This window comes from Channa argus, chromosome 18 (genome assembly GCF_033026475.1).
Source record: "Channa argus isolate prfri chromosome 18, Channa argus male v1.0, whole genome shotgun sequence".
Classification (NCBI taxonomy): domain Eukaryota; kingdom Metazoa; phylum Chordata; class Actinopteri; order Anabantiformes; family Channidae; genus Channa; species Channa argus.
Genome location: NC_090214.1, coordinates 16,799,264 through 16,816,821, shown reverse-complemented (window position 1 = coordinate 16,816,821; position 17,558 = coordinate 16,799,264). Strand labels below are relative to the sequence as shown.

General features: G+C 37.4%; 1 protein-coding gene across 2 annotated transcripts in view; it reads right to left on the bottom strand.

Annotated features, from left to right (window-relative positions):
- Positions 1 to 16,392, bottom strand: part of si:ch211-127i16.2 (probable flavin-containing monoamine oxidase A) — a 58,317-nt gene extending 41,925 nt beyond the window's left edge. Inside the window, exons 1-7 of one of the 2 annotated variants that reach the window (XM_067484923.1) lie at positions 16,169 to 16,392; positions 15,964 to 16,051; positions 14,685 to 14,865; positions 13,940 to 14,054; positions 10,245 to 10,402; positions 8,704 to 8,793; positions 5,390 to 5,474 (exon numbers count right to left, since the gene is read on the bottom strand). In XM_067484923.1, coding sequence (XP_067341024.1) covers positions 5,390 to 5,474; positions 8,704 to 8,793; positions 10,245 to 10,402; positions 13,940 to 14,054; positions 14,685 to 14,865; positions 15,964 to 16,051; positions 16,169 to 16,286 — 835 coding nt within the window. In that variant the 5' untranslated portion in view covers positions 16,287 to 16,392. The remainder of the gene's footprint in view (positions 1 to 5,389; positions 5,475 to 8,703; positions 8,794 to 10,244; positions 10,403 to 13,939; positions 14,055 to 14,684; positions 14,866 to 15,963; positions 16,052 to 16,168) is intronic. The other variant, XM_067484924.1, reaches the window with a different exon arrangement.
- Positions 16,393 to 17,558: the final 1,166 nt, after the last annotated feature.

The window sequence follows — 17,558 nt, the reverse complement described above, 5'->3', positions numbered from 1 at the left end:
TAGACTCTCCACATCTTAGTTTTACCACAGATGATGGGAAGTGATGCGAAAAAAAACCTTGTGTTTTTAGACGAGGACAAATACAGTTTCCCCAGAGGATACTGACGGTGTCCTTCTGTGAATCACTCTCATTTGACAGCTCATCAGACAGCTTTTTGCATCACCATGCCATTGTGCAAAGAAGCTGTAGGTTCAAGAGAGCCTTATGATTCAAGTAATCTGCACAACTGCTGTTTCCTGACCCTTAACACTTCTAAGCATACTGCTCTCCCAAGAGTGCTTTACTTTCACCTTTCCCACCGTTGTGTATCTTACTCTCACTTTTTTCCTTTTGAAATGCTGGAGCCTTTGATCCTCTCAATTCACTTTTGTGAATGCACTATTGGACAACATTGACCTTGCTCTCTGTTTCCTCTGTCGTGGAGTTATGTAGTAGCCCTCAGCAAGGGTCTTCAAAACTTCCATTCCTTTCTCACTCTGAACTTTTAACATGGCACCCAGGCACTTTCAGTGTCCTAGACAGTGGGAGGGATAAGGAAAGTGAAACATGAAAAGCCACTCCAATCAAGACACAACATCAAAGGGACGATGATTCAGAGATGCAGCTTTCAAATGGCAATTTATAAGGAGTGGTGCAAAGAAATTTTAAAAAGTATGAAAATAGCTAAAGCTAGGTGTAACTAAAGTTCATTTCATGACTGTTCCCATGTATGGTGTGAAATTGAATCTCTTTCATCCTGAAAAGCCAACAACGCAGTGCACAGCATATGACGCAACTACCCATTATAGAGAAAAAGAGTGTGGGAATTAATGTCCATGTGAAAAGAAAAAAGGCCATTATATTCCGATGACTGCAATGTTGTGATCAAAACAATGATAAGAAACCCTTATACCATAAGCCTGCGCATTAATCCATACAGAAGACAATTTCGAATGAATAAGGCTGTATTGACAGATGAATCTCCTACGGTTATAAATCTATCCATCAGAGATAAGCAGTACTGTTCACCAGCCACTTAATCCAAATGTTAAAGATGGGGTCCTGCAAATATGAGTGCATTACATCACATATCTTTTATTGAATTGGGTCTTAGCCCCTTGACACTTATTAAAATTAAAAGCTCAATAATAACAGGAGGCAACCTGCCCCATCTCCCCATACACACACTGTAGTTTGATAAAACTGACTTAATAAAGTCTGTTCTTGGTCTTGACATAGTTATAAATATGAGATCAGACGAATATCACTCATAATTTGAACTGGGTTGGGCTTTGCTGTGCAAAAATACACAATGCAGGATTTTTCTTTTTTGTTTTTCTTTTGAGTTGTTCAGTGTTTAAAAAAAAAAGGTTTTAGTTTGTTGCCTTCATTAGAACAGTGTGCATTTCAGTTCAAGCCCATTAAACTGTTAGTCCCATGCTTTACTCTCCATTAATACTTTTACCTCTATTACTGAAAATGCTTGGGGAATAAAGCACCTTATATCTGAGGGCTGTCAACAAATATTCTATGGTCAATGATGTAATTGAACAGATATTTGATTGGTTCATAACCCAACTGGGTCATTTGAGAATATACATTTGCATCAGACGGCAAATTTATGGAACTTGAGATAGTTTTGTGTGTAAGCTACACTTACAGTAGCCACCATTTCAGCACAAGGAAGCTGAGGGCACACGTTGAAAACGAGCTATATAACAGTTTAAATATTGTTTCCCAATTCATGCCAAGGAAAAGATAAAGCTTGTTCAGTGTTAATGATATCACAGCTTGCTCGGAGTGCTTAACGTCCTTATAGCTTATATGGTAACCTTTTTTTCATTTGAGCTATTTTGTAATGTATCCGTATGTAGCGCTTTTATAAAAGAAAAACATAAATATACATAAATATGGCTCTCTAGTTACAATTGTTACCCTGTTGTGGACATTAAAAAAATTATATATTTTATTAGTTCAAACCAGAGGGCAAAGCTCGGCACTTATAAGGGAGGAGGTTGGTAGGCCTACTTTTTTTATTGTGCCTCACATGGTCACCACTAGTGGGGTTGGACCCCTATTGGCAGACCTTTCCGTGAGACAGATCACTCTCATTGGCTGTTCACTTAAGCAAAGTTTGTAACTTAATATCAGACATTCTTTATTAGAAGTAGCTGTAAATCAACTGTCATGAGAGGGCGTTGTTTGAAAATGATACACTTTAAACTACTTAGTTTGCGGTTTTGTTTGTACGTATATACAGCTGCCAACTGTGTGGTGTTTTCAAATGGTACTTTTCAGCCAATGCAATAGTTGGTCTTTGTCGTTCCTAGTTCTTTGACAGTGGCTTGATATGTTACATCAAACTAAAATCTGATCACGATCTGATTCAAATCTGAACAAAATCAAATCTGATCACGATATTTGGTGTCATGAATAAGCACATTATGGGTTTTTCAGTATAAACTCTTCATTTAATATGTCATGGTAAAGATTTCTTTTCAAACTTTCTGACGCAAATCTTTAAGCGCAGTTTTTTTGTTGTGTGCTTTATATAATTAGAGATATTCACAAGACACAGAGCTTGAGTCATTTGTTGGTTTTAGCATATCAATAGTGCAGATTATCATTCTGTATGTTGGCTAGAAATAGCAGTAGCAGACAAGAACAAAAATATTTTTAAGCTCGTTTAGAAAAATGGTCCCCATAGGAACTCTGTCCAACATATATTACTGACAACTCGATTGTGTTCCACTTTTAGTTTCATCACAATTCTCTGATTCTCTGTAAAATTTAAAGGATCTCTGAAATCTTAAAGGATATCTCTTAGATGTATCATTGGCCTTCAATTTCTATTATCATCACAGGCTACAAAAAGGCTTAAGACAGTAATAACTTTAGTCTGTCCTTTGTGAACAAAGCTTACAAAAACCACATTACTATATTTGCCTGCTCATCAGAACTTGCTATATTGTTCATCAGGAGAGACTCAAAATATACAGAGATAGCTGAAGTCATTTCCACAGAGTTTAAATTTAGGAAGATGAAGATAAAGATCACATTGCATTAGTTATCTTCACAATCACTTCAGCTCCCACTTTATGTTTAATCCCTAAATTAGGCCCCATTAGTTTCATTCACAGCACAGCAGTTACTGGCCTAGAATCCTGGCTCACACAGTGTCAGTTGGCAAATCAACGCTAATGCACTGTTTACCTGTTTTCTACTAGTGTAAACAAAGCTCTGGACTAAACCTTAAGTGGCAGGTGTAATCGTTTCCTCACCGCTGATCAAGCCTGCTGTCATAACATCAGCTCCTCCTCGATGAGAAAAATGATACAACAGCAGATATAGTGTTGTTTGGCTAACTGTCAAGCTCAGTTGCAATCAGATGAAATCCCGCTTAGTAAGGTACAACTTTCTCAAATGACGACTAGAATTTTTGCATCACTCATTCAGTGACAAAAACCCAAATACTTCTCAGGACATGGACACTAGACACACATGCACACATACAGCTAGACGGTTAGTTCTGATAGGGAGTTTGTGCTTGATGAAGAGAAACAGAAAAAAAACAAAACACTGAAACAAAATGCTAATTTTGTTTCAGTGTTTTTTTAAAACTGCAGAGCTGTCTCTGTAACTGTCACCGAATGTTAGACTGTATGCCTAATTGCATTATACTCCAACTGCATGCGGCGAGGGCTTAATTAGAATTTCTTTCTTATGCAGTCTAAGTATTAATCTACACAGGAGACTATTTACGTACCAACTCAAACAGGCAGACACTTCAGCCACATTCAAAAGTTAACATCCAAAGTTCTAATTTCCAAGTGCATCCTTTTCATGCATAGCAATCTCATAGCCAGTCAAATCAAACAGTTCATAAATCATTGAGATGAGCAAGAGAAGTGGTAACAAAAAGAGAGGGAAAAAAATGACTAAACTCATTATAAAAGATGGATGGATGAATGGGAAGATAAATCCAGGAGCCTAGAAGAGGAGAGCTCACATCTGCCATTGCCTTGGTGTGTGTGTGTGAATACTTTCTTTTGATCCCTAGAAGCTTCTAGAACCAGACTGTATACTTTTTTTTGTCCATTCATCCACCTACCCATTCGCTGATTCAAATGAAAGGGATGTGAGAAATAATTAGGAATGTCAGAAACAAATGTCTGTAAAAGAAAAGCCAAACAAGAAAAGCTACAGATATTGTGAACAGTTTTTTACACAGTCTGTCCAAGAGATGCTTGGAATCATCTGGAGCCATTATCATCATTCACACTGTCTATGTCAAGCTCTGTCCTTTGCTCCACCACTAACTTTAAAGTAGCTCAGGTTTACCCACTTCCAGAAAATTTAAATCATATGTGTCAAACAGGATTCTTTGAGCACCAATTCTTTCTTTAATTTGTCTCTGTCTCCTTTTGAGTGAAGTGATGTCTCAATCACTGGCCTGACTCCGGCTTTTGAGAGTCCCTGTCAACTTCCCCGCACTGATTTAAGGCCAAAGTGTAGCACTATGGCACCCGAGCCAGAGCAATCCATGCTGCATAATTCAACACTGCTTTCAAACCTGTCTCATTAAGGATCCTGGCCAAGGTCCATGGCTCTGAGTATAAGGCTTTGAGTGACAGATCTGTTGCCAGCTTAGTACAAACAGGCACAGACCCAGAGTAAGCCCCAAGCTTCAGATTCAGCTTCGGCCCCTTCCCAACATGGCAGACGTAGCCCAAACTCCAGCATCAACATCAACCAGCGCCAACCCCAGCCTTGCTATGTGTCCTACAGTGACAGGCACTGGACAAAAGGTAAAAATCAAGTCAAGGCAGAGTTCAAAGTCAACACCCTGCAAATTAGAAATTAGTGTCCAGGATTTAAATTTTGTTAATGAAGAAAAACTCATTTCTCACTCATATTTGCTCTAATATATACTAGAAAAATATTTCAAAGTTTGATGTCCAGCAGGCTTGTAAATGTTCTGTTAGGTGGTTCAGTGTAAAGTTTCTAGTTCTTGTGCCACAGCCAACAATTTTCTGCAGGGCTACATATTTTTCCCCTTCTTGGCTTGCTTGCAGGGAGGTCAGTAATGACGTATTTGCCACGTTCAACTTCCCACTGTGAACCATAACGAATATCACATTAGCCCCCAGTCTTGGCCTCTCTCTGGTTCGAAATCCAATCTCAAGAAAATTCCTTAGCCCATGGCCTGACCGCCAACAGACTTTACTAGAAGCAAAAGCAACTGCCACACCCCGAAGCCAGAAAGATTTAGGCAAATCATAGATTTATCTGCATGGATGCACTGTTTTCCACGTTTGACAGACGTGATGAGAGAGGAGGATATTTGCCTTCTGCATCAGTGAAAATTTCATTTAGCGAGTTGACAGAGGTGGGAGACGGCACACTGACCTGCCAAATGAGGGGGGCAGGTGACAATCACAGCTCTGCACAAGAGAGTGTCAGTGTTGGTCGTTACCCTGGCCCACTCAGCATCCTGTTGACACACATCAGAAATGCATCTTATTTTAATTGGTAAGGTGCAATTTTATTACTAAATTCAATAGTGTTATTTTATTTGAGTAATTTGCTGAAAGATTTTTGGAGACAGTTTATATTTGATACAGCATGCGCAGAATGTTTTTACCATTATTGGAGTGACTACATCATTCATTGTATTGAGCATTTAACTGCTTCTATTATAAAATAGAGTTTTAATCCAATAAATTTTGATTCGCGGATTTATCACCTTTTTGGATTCCCGTGAAACCACTGACGAGAATTTATTCACACATAATTATAAATGCCATACTGTACATTTAGAATTTATTGACCAGTGAAGGAAAAAATCTTCTAAAGAGATATTTATAAATGATGGATAGTTTTATAAGTCCAACACCTTTCCATTACATTATGTATTTTTAAATGTTACTTTTAGATAATGTCAGGATTTCCTACTGTACACAGGCCTGCCCTTAAAATTGCAGGGCTCTTATGTGTTACCTCCTTTTCTCTCACATGTATTTCCACTAACCTTGGGCCTCTGGTGATAATTAAAACTCTGCCCCTACAGAGTGTTGCTGTTCAACATAGAGAGCTCTTGTTTTCTGTGACTGTAAAACAGCTCAATATTTTTGAATACTAAAAATTATGAGTTTATTTTTAGCTATTTTGGCTTTCTAGACTGCCTCCCTAGTAACTTCAGGATTATTTTATTTATTTTTTTATTCACAAGGCATGAACAGAGTAAAGCTCATTATTACTTCAGAGTCTATATCTCCCAGTGTAACTGTAACAAATCTCAGCTTTTTAGACCAGAGACTACTGGTTTCTTCAAGGGCAGTACTGAAAATTACATGTGTTCAAGCTTCTCAAAATTGGACAAGCTTCTCGTCAAAGTCTCAAAGAAACCAATTTATTTATCTCCATGAGCTTTCATTAACAAATGATTTTGGTTTGTATGTGTGCAGCACTATTGCCTCAAGGCCAGAAGGACCTTGGTGTGAACCGGGGCGATTGGGACTTCTCTGTGTACCGTATCTGCGTGTTCTCCCTAAGCATGTGTGTGGGTTTCCTCTGGGTGCTCCAATTCAGCTTAGGTGAAGTGGAAACTCTAAATTGCCTGTAGCTGTGAATGTGAGTGTGAATGTGTTTGTCTGTCAATATGTGTTAGCACTGTGATAGACTGGCAAAATGTCAAGGATATGTCTTGTCTCTCAACCAGTGCATGCTTTGCCAGTGCAAACTCTTGTCCCAAATATTAATGAACTTAAAACTTGACTCACTATTCGTCCCTAATTGAGTCCAGACCTGACTCTGACTTGTGATTAATGATTTGCAAACATTAGGACTGATTCAAAGTTTGAACTGGATGTTTCTGTGGGTGGAAAATTTTGTTCTCTTACAACCCTTTGGTAAAATTTTAACACATCACAGCATGCATCAGCCACAAGCATGTAACGTGATGTCCAAACAAAAAACACACAACGACTTGTGCTAGTAACAGAATCGGCTGTACGACATATCCAATGTTGTACCCTTTTGATACAGAAATTTCAATGCCCTTGGGTTGATCAGTGAAAATTGCCTCTTGTTAAAAATGTTGAAAAAAGATAAAAGACACAGGCATTACCCTTGTCCATTTTCACAGGGCACTTGAAAACTCATCCTGATACATTAGTGTTGTAGATAGCCTCTAAATTAGCTCAATTAACCTTGAGTTAACATACTGTTAATGTCATTGCTGTTGTTGTAATACCACTGTTGGTTTGTGTTAGGCTTGTTAGCTTTGTGACATAACATACTGTAGTTCTGCAGAGTGAGCTTTACTAAACTCTGTTGCTGATGGTTAAACTGAAAACCTTTTGTGTCCATAATAGCTGTCTTAAGTTACAGGGTTGTAAAACATAAGAGTATGTATCTAAAGTCAACTGACAGTCTTTTCTACAAATATACAATATCTACTGTTTGCTTTTAACAAGAAAGAGGCTTGTTGGCATGTGTCAACTCACAGATCCACAGTACAGACCCATTATAATCCTAACAGAGCTGTAGTGTTAATAAAGTAGTGGTAAGCACTTGGTTTTTTTAGCACTTGTCTCCATTGAATAGAAAATAAAAATTCTCCTGGTATGAAACATTATGTCCTTGAGACTTGACCAAGAGTCCTACCTCAGGGACCTCTGACGTAAACTGCAATTCAAAGAGATCCAAATTTTTATTTCCATTGGGTGATTCATTCATCTGAGTGTAGGGCTGAAGCACATAGTTTTTGTTATGGTATTATCCATTAATTTTCTGATTTCTTTTATTTTTTTTATTTTTTTATTTTTGTTTTATCTTGAATAGCTAAAATTCACTATAAAAAGGGTCCTTACAAACTCCCAAAACCCAAGGTGAGCTCTTGAAATTGCATGTTTTCGTAAACATACTGACTCTGTACAATATTAAACGTAAGTATTATACATTGTATATAGTTCAGAGCTGCAGGTAATTTTTTGTCACTGTAAAAACCAGTGCAGTCAAAAGCATTGCAAGACACACATAGTGTTTAAAGAAATCCAAGCCAGTATAATGTATTTTAGCAGATTTGTCACATTAGATGGAACAATTCTTCATATTATGTGAAAGAGTATTACACTGAGAGAGTGCTGACTGCCCAAATGCAGTGTAACTGGTGACTGTTGATTGATTACCTGATTAATTAACATTAATAGAGCAATGTTTCTGCTCAAGTAATGTGAGACAAATTTAATATTTTGTCGCATCAAAATGACTAAGATATTTAATTTATTGACAAAACCAGAAATTCTTACACTTAATATGTTGCAGCTACTTGTTTTGGCATTTCGGTTCTAATGTGGAGGAAATGTAGGCAGATAGACGTTAAATGCAAATGCTACTTACTGACCGAATCCTGAATTGAATAGCAATAAATTTAGGCATTTTATCATCCAGTATTCAAAATCCAGTGTTTAATCCTTTCACCAAAAATTACACATGAATAAACCGATAAGCAGTAGCAACAGCATATTGATGAGGACCCGGGTTAAGGTGCTACACTTAGACAGTGCATGGAAACTTCTTGGTCTCTCAGCTGAGGAAGGAAGACAGTCAGGCAGAACAGACAGTGCCTTCACAGGAGACGGCCTGTTTCCCCACCGAGGAAGCTGTTATCTGTATGTCACACCTCATCAATCCCTGAGTGAGCTGTTACTGTACTCTACCTGCCATATGGCCGTCACAGCAGAGCCCAGCCGGACATTCTTCCACCCTACACGCTCTGCCAGACACTCTGAAAGCTGTTGGGTGCCTCCCTGTGGAGAGACAGATATTACACCGTAAGGTTAGCCTAAAATTGATAATAGTTAATATCATTATATACAAGACATCCCTCCTCCATGGATAGACTTGAAGTTAAAGGGTCACCTGAAATACGAAACAACTAACCCGTGGTAGTGTTTACTCCGCCATGCGGCTAGTTTTTTGCTTCTGACACTTGTGACGACACCTCTCTTCAACAAACAGCCTTTTGTTTGTTGTGCACAAGCAATTGGAAATGACATTTTAAGAGCTCAATAGCAACATCTCTTCCTAAAAAAAAATGTTCGTATAATTCTGCGAAGCCACAGTAGCTGACTGTGGACAGTTTTCATCATGAAATTTCTTACTGCCAATACCATGGTCTATATTAGTGCATTGATCGACTAAGCCAAACAGCCATTTGGAACAACCATCTTTTTCAGGGACTGCCAGACACTGATTTACCTTTTTAAATCGGCTACTGTAAATTAATACTGACATAATTGTTGGATGTTGTGGCATACAGTTCTGCCTGTCTTTGATGTTATCAAAGTAAAATATGAAGGATTAAATTTTAAAGGGACAAAAACTAGGGAATAATTTGGACATCATAATCAGAAAGAAGTCCACGTACACCTCTGAAAACACCTCTGAAGTCTTTTGCAAGTGAAAGGAAGGAAATGTATAAATGAATGATGAAAAAAATTTAAAACGCCACAGTTTTTTAAGAAAAGTGTCAGACCATATGCTGGCTTTTTTTTTTCTTTTTGCTTTGACCAGAGGTAAAAATACTTAATAGATAATAACAGCATACATATAGTTTTGAAACCCATACTGTAAAAAAGAGCACAGACTTTATAAACTATGTAGTGTCTCTGGTTACATTTTTACTGTTTTTTAAAACTCCAAAACTCTTGTTTATTTGTTATCCATCCAAATATAAATTTTAGATGAAAACACAAAACATTACAGGGGTGATTTGCATGTCTGTTATCCTTGACTCTTTGCTAATATTTGACTGTTTAGGGCTGACCCAAAAAGTGGAGGAACTGTGCAAAGACATACATTTGGGTCTACAAAAGTCTTGTTATTTAGTTTAAAGCTTTGTTTGTCCCTAAATCTTGGCAGCACTTTTTTGGCCTTCAACCGTTGCACAATGAGGAGAGAGAGCAATCAGAGGCAACAGCTCAGAAATACAACAGTATGGAACGATAACTTTTATGCTGAGGGAGCACATAGAAAATAGGAAAATCCAATACAAGAACACAGCTCACAGAGTTTAAATGGTCCTAGTCGATGGTGCTTCCAGGACAAAGAAAGGCAGTGTGTTTGTTTTGGCATGGCTTGAATCAGATGTGCAGACTGTGTTGAGAAGCTAAGTTTCATTAAAGTAGAGAAGAAATTCAATGTGGTCCCCAGTTTTCAAAAAAAAAGAAAAGTCTGGGAAATGATTTGAGTGGTGTACCTTTATCTTTAACTCCTGAGCAGAACCTGGAGTGCTCTCCAGAAGTCGTAATACCCCTCCGGCTGCTGCAGCATACACGAGGAAGAACAGAAAGGACATCTGGGATGGCTCCATGCCAAAGACCGTCCTGCTACACAGTCCCATCTCCTCCTTTAGCTCTGGAAGAAAGGCATGAATGAATCAATGCTGCAGCACTCATACATGCAGTAATACTGGTTATATGTGTTGCTCTGCAATGCTGGATACCATTAGTCAACAGACCCTTTTAGAGTACACTGTTAAAAAAAACTGCAATTTGTTCTTCCACATGGATTTCTACCATTGTTAACCACTCAAAAAAGCCCACAGACAGGGTGTAGTTAACAAAGAGCCACCTGAGAGGAAGATGATGATTAGTTCTGTAATCATCATGTCATGTCTTTTAGTCTGTAGTCAATAAATCTGGAGCTGCAATGTATTATTTAGTTTGGCATAAAGCACGAGGCATGAATAACAATCTGTACTAAGAATGACTGGAGTACCATGCCTCCCCGCTTTTGTCTCAAACGCAAGAAATATACTCAAAGGTCAAAAATATACATATGCCCTCTAAACAGCAAAGTTTGGAAATTTTGCCTCACGTGACTAAGAGCATTCTATGGTATAAGAATATTCTAATTTTTTTTAATGAACAAAACACTTCAAGTGTCCTAAAGCTTGCAGTGCATGAGTGAAACTACAATTACGCTACCACTCACTAGTTTGCTCAACTTGCTTTAAATTTTCTTACCTGGTTGTAGGTCTGCCCAGTATTAAATGCTAAATGCTGTTTACTGTAGGCCCGTTGGAAATCTACCTTGTGACATAGTAAAGTAGTGCCATTTAGAAAATTATTCATGTCTCTAAATGTATTTACAAGTATTCAGCTTGGATTGATGTGCACTTGAGAGGATGGAGATTGGCATTGGGTTTCCCTGTCATTACAGCTCGCCAATAGGAAAAGATAATACAAAGAAAGCAGTTCATTCTATTTATGTCCAAAGCTTTAGAAGAAGAGGAAGAGATGAGAGAGATAAAGGTACATTTGCATTAGCCATTAGCAATTAGAGGGATGCCCAGTAGAATGTGCACCTGCCTGGGGAGCTAAATCGTATTCCGACTTCTAGAGGTACATTATCCAACATCTTTCTGTGCTGTTTTCCTTATGCTCTTAACCAACTTATAAAATGTATATTAGAAATGGAGCGTGCATTCTTGTTCTTTGCTCATGGGGGCCAAAAAAATGTATGAGGTGAATATTGTTTTTCCATCTCTGCACCCAAGTAAGCCAGAGTTTTACCACTGCTTAGAAGTTGTTTATACTGACAACACATCATTGGCAGCATTGCTCAACAGGCTGTTATTCACTGTAATTGGTCCAGCTACTGCATCAATCCATAATGAAATATCTCAACACATATTAGTTGGTCATGAGATTTGGTACAGACATTTAAGATTTAAATTCACTTTGTTGATGACTAAAAAGAAAAACTTTGGACCTTAAGTTTTTACACTAATTTATTATTCATTTATTTTTTTTTTACAAAGGGATAGAAAAAACAGGCTCACAGAGCCGCTATCGTTGGACACCAAAATCTAATCCAGACTGGATTAACGGGGGAGGTGGAGAATGAAATATTCACTGTGTTAGTCTGTAATTTGACTCATCATCGTGGATGGCATGTTAACCATTGGGAAATTACAGCAGATGGTTTGTAATAGACATGGACAATACAGAGGGTTGCTAAAAGCTAAAAGCCTCCCCAGGGCGGTGCAGAACAATGGAGGGTGATGGTAAGATACTGCATGAGGTGAATCTGACTTTACATCAAACTCCTTCTCAACATCATAACTCAGTGTGACGCACATTTTTCTGAACATATAATTATTTCAGATGTCTGTTGTGAATAAATGACCATAAAGCTGTTTAGAATTCACTTCAGAACTTCCCAGTGAAAGTACAAATCCTATTTCTATAAAGGTAAAAAAAAACAGAGAGAATGCAGTGATTTACATCATGTAAAACCTATTTTTGTACATATACAACATATTCAATTGGGAAATTGTCATTGTTTTTTAAAAATATTTGTTCATTTTGCCAGCAGCATGTCTCAAAAAAAGTCTCTGTAAGCTTTTGGGAAGGAGACCAAATACTTTGAGAGCAGAAAAACCTTTACTTTCTCATTCTCGCTCAATATAGGACTTCAGCTGCTCAATAGTTCGGGGCCACCTTTGTCATATTTTTCACTTTGTAATGCTCTAAATGTTTTGAATAGTTGATCGGTATGGACTGCAGGCAGGCCACTTCAGCACCTTTACTCTGCTACCACAGAGCTATGCTGTTGTATTACATGAAGAATGTGGTTTGACATTGTGTTGCTGACATAAGCAACACCATTCCTTAAAAAAAAAAAAAAAAAAAAAAAAAAAAATCTGTCTAGATGGCAGCATATGCTCTATATTGTTCAGCATCAATAGTACCTTGCATAGATAGTTGAAAGTTCCCCATATTGTAAGTATTAATGTAACCCTCACACCATCACAGATGTTGGCTTTTAAACCGATGGTCACTCTACTTTATAGTACAGAAGATACAGTACTTAATTGGGAACTGTGCGTGTCTGATCACAGGACAGTTTGTGGATACAGCAATAATGTTCACTAACAATGGTTTTCAGTAGTGTTCCTGAGTCCATGCATTGATTTCCCCAGTTTAATACAGTGCCAGCTGAGGGCTTTAAAAATTGCAGCCAATTAACAGTCGGTTTTGGTCCCTGTGTACATAGATTTCTCTATAATCTGCAAAGAATTTGGGGATTTCAACACCTATAAAACATAATATCAATAAAACTTTTACATTTTATACTGAGAGACATGCATTTCTTTAGAGCGATAGACCAGACACCAGCTTAACATGTGAAATATGTCTATAGGATGCTCTTTTATATCCAGTTCTGACACTGACCTGTTGCCATTTCATTTGTTGTGAGATACTAAACCAGTTGTAATTCATGTAATGCATTACACAACATTTCAGAGCAGTGTCATTTATTTTCCCTATTCCTACTTTTTTGAGAGTTGTTGATGACATCGGATTCAACCTGATTTTTTTTTTTTTTTTTTTTTTTTAAAAGCCAGAAAATTTCTAGGTTTAAATTGTTAGGTTGTGTTTGTCATATTCAAAATGCAAATCATTGCATTCTTTTTTCCATTTCTGGAAATCGGGTGTCTAATCAAGTGATACGGTAGATGACTATAAATCCTTGTGTACATTACAAATGCAATATAATGGCTAATAGCGGCATTGGTATTCTCTTAAGAGTGCAAACTTTCTAGAAACATTTATAAACAAATATAGAAAGAAGAAAACAGAACTGAACAGAATAGTACCATTCATAGCTGTCAAGAGCAAGACCCGATTTTTATAGGGTCTTTTCTGATATCTTTTATTTTTCTGTCATATTGAGTGGCCTGTACTGTATGTTGGTCTTAATGACAACATCTGTTGCTGCACAAGTAACATTTCAGACTAAACTAACCTGAACTAAACTAACCTGTTTAAACTTCCGTCACTGTAATTTGCAAACCATGTCCAATACAAAATAGAGGGAACATCCAACACTGACACTTGAGGAAGAGTAGAGTAGGTGATATTTACAGCTACTCTTAACCCTGACCTGCAGTCCAGGCATGTTGCTCAACGTACGAGTGCAGGGTCATACTGTCCAATTCCACAGCGCTGGGGGTCTTCGAAGGATCCTGGACACATACTGTGGCGCACAATCTGTCAATCTGAGTGCAAAGTACAAGCTTCAGCACAACACACCCACACATGATGATTTACTGCTGTGGACCTAAAGCATCCCATTGATACAGATAACAACAAAAGAATAGTTGGAGGAATATAAATATGATTCTAGCAGTAAACAGCACCCCACACACACACACTTTTTTATTTCCCACCGGTACTCTAACCATTAATCCTGGACAGGAAATTTCATGCTACTTTGTCGTGAGATAAATACTTTATTTTCCTATCAATCCAAAAGTAAACTGTATTATAAATGTAAAATATCATTGCCACATCCATTTGGGACTTTTTGTTGATTGCCAGCATAGGAAGATATCTGACAATACGGCTTATTGTGTCGATATTATAGTTGGAAAAAAGAGGCTCTGTACATTTCCAGATATACAGTGTATGTTTTAATATTATCTGTTATTATGGTATACAAACTAAAGTCAACAAGAAATTAACTGCTCTACAGCTTTGTGAATATCATATTTGTCCTTTAAGAGTTGAGGTTATTTAGTTGATAGCCTCAGCCTCAAACATCAGATGTTTCTAAACATCAAGGAGGACAGCACTGACCGAACATAGACCTAAATACAAAATACTACTGTGAAAGTGTGTTGCCTCACCTTCCATAGGATCTGAGTGAGGTCCATTAGCACCCATGGGGATAGAGCAGGGATACTAGTTCTGTAGGTGCGAACTTTGGCATCCGGCCTGCCCATGTGGTGCACCTTCTTGCCAGTATTAAATTGTGGGTATGTCTCTAAACCCAGCTCTTTTATGAGCTCCAAAAGGTGAATTTGGGTGCTGAAAGGAGAGGATAGCATTTGTTAGGCTTTATTATGCTTATACTTTCAAAAAGCACAACTTACTACGGGTTTTTACACTTTAACAACAAGAAGTATAGACACAAAGAATCTGATAGATTGAACTGTCAACATGGTGCTTTACCAGTGCACTTCAGAATTTCTCCATTTAAACTGTCTAACTGCAAACGATTAAATGGGGGGGAGGATATTCATTCATATGAATATCCTAAAGTGATGTACAGACATGACCTTAGCCAAATGACTGTACAATAATTCTCACAAAACAAAACATTAGAAAGCTTTGATACAGGCTGGTTGTTTGAATCTAAGAAACTTACTGCAGCAGTAAGCATCTGGAAAGTCCTGAAAATAGTCACATTATTATGCTGGATAAACAAACCAACAAAAAAGGAGATTATTCTAAACTCTGGATACAAAAAGTTATTTCACAAATGGGGATCCTAGTTAGCTGCTACCACTGCAATAACCTCTTCCTGTAGTCCATTTTTTCATATCATGCAAAAATGAAAAGAATATTACATATGCGCATACATACTGTAAATAAAAACAATACAAACACAGGTAATAAAATAAACAATCTGAAATATTTACAATAGTGCTGCACACATTTAGCAGTGTGACCTATGATAAACATCATTACTTTATTCTAACCTGTCAAAAAGCCTTGGATACACAGTAAAGTAGCTAGGACTCATTAGAAAGTCGTCTTGTTCAAGGATTTTCTGTTACACTGGTAAAAACGGGCACCTTGATGGTTTACTCTTAAAACTCAATATTTTCAGCCAGTGTCCCTATGACAGTGTATCAGTGATCCATCCACCTGTACTGTACCTGCTGCTTGCTGTTAGGTAGCAGTGCTAAATGCTGCACCATCGGGCTGCTGAATAATATGTTTTAATGTTATAAACAACTCAAACATTCCTTCTAAGAACAAAATGTTCCTGTTTCTGTTTTTGTCGAGTAGAAATGCTAATTCAGTAGAATAGTCCTAAAATAATTAATAACTGGAGGGACTTCATGATAATCACTCTAGTTTAAATTGTCTCAGACATTGGCACTTTTTGATCATCATTACCTTCCTACCCACTGCCCTCCAAAGTCCCAGTGATCCACACCATTGGCTGCAGGTATTTCACTGGTCACTGTGCGGCCTCCCACACGATCTACACAGCACACCAAACAGAATTTAGTCAAAGCTATCCCCCTTTCAACAACTGCTTAACGGCTACCAAACAATCCAGTAGAAAAATGACAATGAATTACTTTACATTTCTACAAACCTTTTCCTTCCAGTACCAGTATTCTCAATTTGGGATTCCTCTTTTTGAATAAATAAGCTGCACTCAATCCAGACAGTCCAGCGCCAACAATAATAACATCCCAAATATCGGCAGTCATGTTTAAACTCAAGTGGCTACTGTAAGTTATTTTATGCCAACTGGTTTCCCTTTTCTTTTCTGTGTCAGTTAGGTTATTTTATAAAGCCTGGGCTGCTTTCATAATAGTGCACTTTGGAACTGTGAACAACTGAGCTTGTGACCTACTTGGCAGAGAATCAGTTGTGCAAATTCCATAAATAAAAGACGAGAGGGGTAGAGTTTTGTGCATTTGTTAGTCAAGAAATTTTCATTTAAAGTATCATAATAATAATAATAATAATAATAATAATAATAATAATAATGATAAATAAATAAATAAATAATTATTAATTGTAAAAAAATAATGTCAAGCTATGCTCACCATAGCATAAGATAAAAAAATTTGCTCACAGACATAATTTGTACCTCATATAGATCAATAAATCAATAAAATAGTGGCACCACGTAGGAAGGCAGGATTTTGACATCACATTACTAAGTGGTGGGCATTGTTCAGTATATGAATAGTTTTTGTGGACGGTACAAATGACATACTTTTGTATTTCACAGGACAGTTTCCAAGATATTACTGTGGACAAAAATGTAACAAATGCAAATACTGGGGGATATTAACAATGGAGAAGTTTTAACTTTGAACAGAAACTTCTTTGGTCATGTCCCTACATGTTGAACTTTCAAACCGAAGCTTTTCTGGGAGCAGTCCCTGAAGATTGCAGATGAAGTGATTGTAGAATGGTATTTTCTTTAATGCTATTCCTATTCACTTTTCTCTTAATGTTCTTTTCATCCTGTCGTTTTTCTTTTTTTTAGCAGTTCATTTGAAGAATGCTTTTTGTAAACTGCTTCAAGACAATTCAAAGACAGAATATTATAATGTGAAAGGCAGTGCAAATTGACTAGTGTGATTAGTTACTTGTTCTATCAACAGACGTTGATAGAACAAGTAAGAATTACAGGTTTAATTACAGGTTTAAAGCCGTGAAGCATTAGTGTGAGTAGGGATTTTATTTTTCAGCTGCTCAGCAATTCAGGACTTTCTTCGTCACATATATTATTTTTGCCTTATAATGTGCCCAATGTTTAGTGGATGGCAGGTCTGGACTGCAGGCCACTTTAGCATCCACAGTCTTTTACTGTGGAAAGTGGTTTGGCATTGTGTTGCTGGAAAAAAAGCAGATGTGAAAATTGCCTATGTCCTGTGCATTACTGCACCACCACAGGATCACAGATGGTGGCTTTTGAACTGTGAGCTGATAACAAATTAGACGTTATCCCTCCTTTTTGCATGGAG